The 4,865-nt window shown below is 48.5% G+C and overlaps 3 protein-coding genes across 3 annotated transcripts in view; 2 read left to right on the forward strand and 1 right to left on the reverse strand.

Annotated features, from left to right (window-relative positions):
• Positions 1-677: 677 nt before the first annotated feature.
• Positions 678-1,962, forward strand: ENH_00022500 (hypothetical protein; the record flags this gene model as incomplete). The annotated part of the gene is made up of 2 exons (XM_013584540.1): positions 678-918; positions 1,823-1,962. The coding sequence occupies 2 exons, from the start codon at positions 678-680 to the stop codon at positions 1,960-1,962; spliced, it is 381 nt and encodes a 126-aa protein (XP_013439994.1).
• Positions 1,963-2,460: 498 nt separating this feature from the next.
• ENH_00022510 (hypothetical protein) lies at positions 2,461-3,033 on the forward strand (the record flags this gene model as incomplete). Its single annotated transcript, XM_013584541.1, has 1 exon — positions 2,461-3,033. One exon carries the CDS (start codon positions 2,461-2,463, stop codon positions 3,031-3,033), a length of 573 nt encoding a protein of 190 aa, XP_013439995.1.
• Positions 3,034-4,080: 1,047 nt separating this feature from the next.
• The window catches only part of ENH_00022520 (zinc finger DHHC domain-containing protein, putative), a gene marked incomplete at both ends in the record, with an annotated part of 1,887 nt that continues 1,102 nt past the window's right edge, over positions 4,081-4,865 (reverse strand). The window contains one exon of the mRNA XM_013584542.1: positions 4,081-4,098. Within this exon, the coding sequence (XP_013439996.1) occupies positions 4,081-4,098 (18 nt within the window). The remainder of the gene's footprint in view (positions 4,099-4,865) is intronic.

Below are 4,865 nucleotides of genomic sequence, written 5' to 3' on the forward strand. Positions count from 1 at the left end.
TTATTTTAATTTTATTATTTATATTTCTTTTATTTCTCCTTTCCCCCCAGGCTGTCTTGCCCCGGCAGGCCAGCGCTGGCGGGAAAGAAGTTTCTTTTGGCTGGAAATTCTTTCTAAAAGTGAAATAAACATTTTAAATTGTTTTAAAAATTAAATTTAATTAATTTTAAACTTTTAATTTTTCATTTAAGTGGCAAAAAGAAGAAAAAAGAAACAAAACGCCAGAGTGACCACTGGCGGAACTCCCGGGTGTATGTACAGCTCTCTGCTCGTTGTTATAAATCGTTTTCGAATTTAATTTCATTTAAAGTTCATTTAAATCATTTTAAAAGAATATTTGCAAAAATGTTCTTTTAAAATGATTTAAACAAAGACGTTTATTTGTTTATAAACAAATAAATAATATTTACTTGTTTACAAACAAAACAAATGCAATTAATAATTCAAAAATAAATATCCATTTTATGAACTTTGCAAATTATTTAAATTTCCATTTTTATTTTTAAAAGAAATGCTTTGGAGATTTGCTGCTGTCTGGCTAACTTTGATTATTTGATTATTATTTAATTAATTACTTTTAATTATTTAATTATTTATTTTATTTCTTTAATTTTTGATTCAATTACTTTTTATTTCTTTTCTGGAGCTGCATCGGCCAACAATTAAATATTTATTTTATGATTAGGGAGGGAGTGCAGCAGCAGCAGCAACAGCCGCAGCAGCAGCAGCAGCAGCAGCAGCAACAGCCGCAGCAGCAGCAACAGCAGCAACAGCCGCAGCAGCAGCAGCAGCAACAGCAGCAACAGCCGCAGCAGCAGCAACAGCAGCAACAGCCGCAGCAGCAGCAACAGCAGCAGCAGCAGCAGCAGCAGATCGCCAGCTTGCAGCCAAACCAAACTTCAAAAATCTGTCAAGAAAGTAACAAAGACATATGAAAACAAGGTGGCAGCGACACTCGCCGCTGCTGCTGCTGCTGCTGCTGCTGCTGCTGCTGCTGCTGCTGCTGCTGCTGTTTAAGTGACAATTGCTGCAAGAAACAGCTGAAACAGCAGCGCCTGCTTCTGCAGAAGCAGCAAGAGCTGCTGCATCAAGTGCAGCAGCAACAGCAAAACCTGCTGGTGGAGCTGCAGCAGCAGCTGCTGCAGCTGCTACAGCAGCAGCAGCAGCAGCTGCTGCTGACGCGCCAAAATGCTTGCTCTTCTAAACTACACTGCATGCACTGCTGCTTCCCTAGGTTCACCTTGCTGCTGCTGCTGCTGCTGCTGCTGCTGCTGCTGCTGCTCGTTGGTGTCGATTGGCTGGTCATTCGTTTTTAAAGCCTGCAAAAAAAGAACACAGAGACTCAGTCAGCTGCAGCAGCAGCAGCTGCAGCAGCAGCTGCAGCAGCAACAACTGCAGCAGCAGCAGCAGCAAAAACTGCAGCAGCAGCAGCAGCAAAAACTACAGCAGCAGCAGCAGCAACAGCAGCAGCAAAAGATCACCTCTTGCTGCTCGTTTGCTTTGGGCGTCAGCAACTCAACAGAAGACAGCTGCACCACAGAGACACAAGACAAGCAGCAGCAAATAAAAAAGATTAAAAAGATAATAAAACAAATTAAATAAATAAAAATAAAATAAATAAATAAATAAATAAATAAATAAATAAATTCATTAACAAGTAAATCAGATAGCAGAAACGCATGCAGAGAAGGGCAAAGAACGGCCAGCAAGCCTGTCGCTTCTCTGCTGCTGCTGCTGCTGCTGCTGCTGCTGCTGCAGCTGCAGCAGCAAAACGCGTAGGAGGGGAGTAGGAAGCAAATAAAAAATGGAGAGGAAAATGCAGAGGAGCAGCAGCAGCAACAAGAGCAGCAGCAGCAGCAACAAGAACAGCAGCAACAAGAACAGCAGCAGCAGCAGCAGCAGCAGCAACGAGAGCAGCAGCAACAAGAACAGCAGCAGCAGCAGCAGCAGCAAACCTGCTGAACAGAGCCGCACTGGCTGACGTCAGCAGCAGCACCCCTCCCTTTGCGGCGCGCCCGGCGCAGTCGCCTGAGCAGCAGCAGCAGCAGCAGCAGCAGCAGCAGCAGCAGCAAAAAGCAAAATAATGAAAAACAATTAAAATCAAATCAAATAAATATAACTTAGAAAATGAAAAATGGAAAAAACACTTCAGCTGCAGCAGCAAATAAAGGCGGTCGCAAAAATCCTCGGGATCTTCATTTGTGCAGCACTAACGCTGCTGCTGCTGCTGCTGCTGCTGCTGCTGCTGCTAAGAATAATTAAAAACAATAATAATGATAATAGTAACAATGATAAATAATGAAGAATAATAATAAAAAACAACAATAAATAATAACAATAATAATAAACAATAATAATAATAAACCCTTGAACAGTTTATGCATATGAATGCATTTTTACTAGAAAACCCTTAGGGTTTAGGGTTTAGGGTTTAGGGTTTAGGGTTTGTACTTCTTGTCTATGACAATCCACTCCACGCAGGGCCGGTGTTTTGTTGAGGGGCTTCTTCGTTCGACCTGGGAGCAGCAGCAAGCAGCAGCAGCAGCAGCAGCAGCAGCAGCAGCAGCAGCAGCAGCAACAGCAGCAGGCTCCCTTGTTCCGTACAACTTTAGCAGCAGCAGCAGCGGAAGAAAACGCGAAGCAGCAACGGTAAGGGAGCCAGCAGCAGCAGCAGCAGCAAAAGAAACAGCAGCAGCAACGAAAGCAAAACAAAAAGCGGCAGCAGCAGCAAAAGCAAAAGCGGCAGAAACAGAAAAAGCAGTAGCAGCAGCAGCAAGAGCGACAGTGAAAGGAGCAGCAGCAGCAGCAAGAGCGACAGTGAAAGGAGCAGCAGCAGCAGCAGCAAGAGCGACATTGAAAGGAGCAGCAGCAGCAGCAGCAAGAGCGACAGCAAAAGAAGCAGCAGCAGCAGCAGCAAGGGGAGAGGCAAAGGGAGAAGCAAACAGCAGCACTTCTTCGCCAGCAGCGAAAACAGCAGCAGCAGCAGCAGCAGCAGCTGCTGCTGCAGCAGATCGCGACCAGCTGTGGCCCTAGATCATCAGCAGCAGCCGGAGCAGCAGCAGCAGCAGCAGCGAGAGCAGCAGCAGCAGCAGCAGCAGCAGCAGCAGCAGCAGCAGCAGCTAACCTCCTCCTCGACGCGCATGGTGATGTAGTCGAAAGTAGTCATGTGGTGCCGCAGCAAATAAAGGTGCAGCAGCAGCAGCTGCAGCACGAGGCCCAAAACGGGGGCATTTAAAGCAATTGGAACAGCAGCAGCAAAATAAAACACCACAGCATTGTAGCCCCCATAGACCTAAGCCAGCAGCAGCAGCAGCAGCAGCAGCAGCAGCAGCAGCAGCAGCAGCAGCAGCAGCAGCAGCAGCAGCACACGCAGCTACCAGCGTTTGCAGCAAGTCAATCAATTAATTTAATTAATTCGACTAAGTTAATTAGTTTAATTTAATGCAATTTGTTTGCTTCAATTGAATAAAAGCCGCAGCAAAGACACACATGCAGCAGCAGCAGCTGCTGCTGCTGCTGCTGCAGCAGCAGCAGCAACAGGCGCAGCGGCGGAGCACTTCAAGTCCGGCACAAAAGAGGAAGCCAATTCTTTTGCTGCCAAATAAACAGTGCAGCAAACATTTTAAAAATGGACAAATATATAAATCAACTTCACGGAGAACAGCAGCAGCTAGCCAGCTAGCTAGCTAGCTAGTTGGCTAGCTGCCTAAACAGCTAGCCAGCTAGATAGCTATTCACGCTGCTCACTATCCAGCTTAATTCGCTGGCTAGCTAGCCAGCTAGCCAGCTAGCCAGCCAGCTCACTAGCTAGCCGGCTAGCTAGCTAGCTAGCTAGCCAGCTAGCTAACTAGCTAGCCAGCTAGCCGGCTAGCTAGCTAGCTAGCTAGCTAGCTGTGTGTGTGTGCTGCAGCAGCTCACTTGCTTCCAGTTTTCTCGGCAGCTGCCGCTGACAGCTTCAGCAATAATTTGGTAAAGAGGCATCGCCACCAGCAGCAGCACAGTTGCAGCAGCAGCAAACAACATGCCCACAAACGCCCTGCAGCAGCAGCAGCAGCAGCAGCAGCAGCAGCAGCAATGTGCTCATTGATGATTTATCCGCTGCAGCGCCAGCAGCAGCAGCAAATACAGCAGCAGCATAAACAGCAACGGCAGCAGCAGCAGCAACAAGCTCCTCGCAAAAGCAACCAGCAGCAAAAAAGATAACGCCCGCACGAGGAGCAGCCGCAGCAGCAGCAGCCGCAGCAGCAGCAGCAGCAGCAGCAGACGCCCACCAGCTACAGCAGCAGCAAAAGAGCAGCAGGAAACCATCAGCAGCAGCAAACCGTGCGCAGCAACAGCAAGCCACGAGCAGCAGCAGGAACATCGACAAAACCAAGGACAACAGCAACAGCAGCAGCAGCAGCAGCGCAGCAGCAGCAGCAGCGCAGCAGCAGCAGCAGCGCAGCAGCAGCAGCAGCAAAAACACCAGAAGCAAAAGCAACAAAAACAACACGAGCAACAAAAGCAGCAAAAAAACAACAAGACCAAAACAGCAGCGCCACCAAAACAGCAGCAACAAAAACGACCCCAGCAGCAGCAGCAGCAGCAGCAGCAGCGCAGCAGCAGCAGCAGCAGCAGCAGCAGCAGCAGCAGCAGTTTTGCCTGTAGTTGGCCTTGCCGACGCAGTTGTTGATCCAGACACAGTGGTGGTCAAAGACATCCACGCATTTGTTGCAGGAGCGGCAGTGTTTGCTTCTTTCGAGGACTCCGCCGCAGCAGCAGCAGCAGCGGCTGGCTGCTGCAGCAGCAGCAGCTTGCTGCTGCAGCTGCTGCTGCAGCAGCGCCTGCTGCTGCTCGAGCCGCTCGCGCTGCTGCTGCAGCAGCAG

The sequence above is a fragment of the Eimeria necatrix genome, genomic scaffold, assembly GCF_000499385.1.
Source record: "Eimeria necatrix Houghton genomic scaffold, Enh_scaff17, whole genome shotgun sequence".
Classification (NCBI taxonomy): domain Eukaryota; phylum Apicomplexa; class Conoidasida; order Eucoccidiorida; family Eimeriidae; genus Eimeria; species Eimeria necatrix.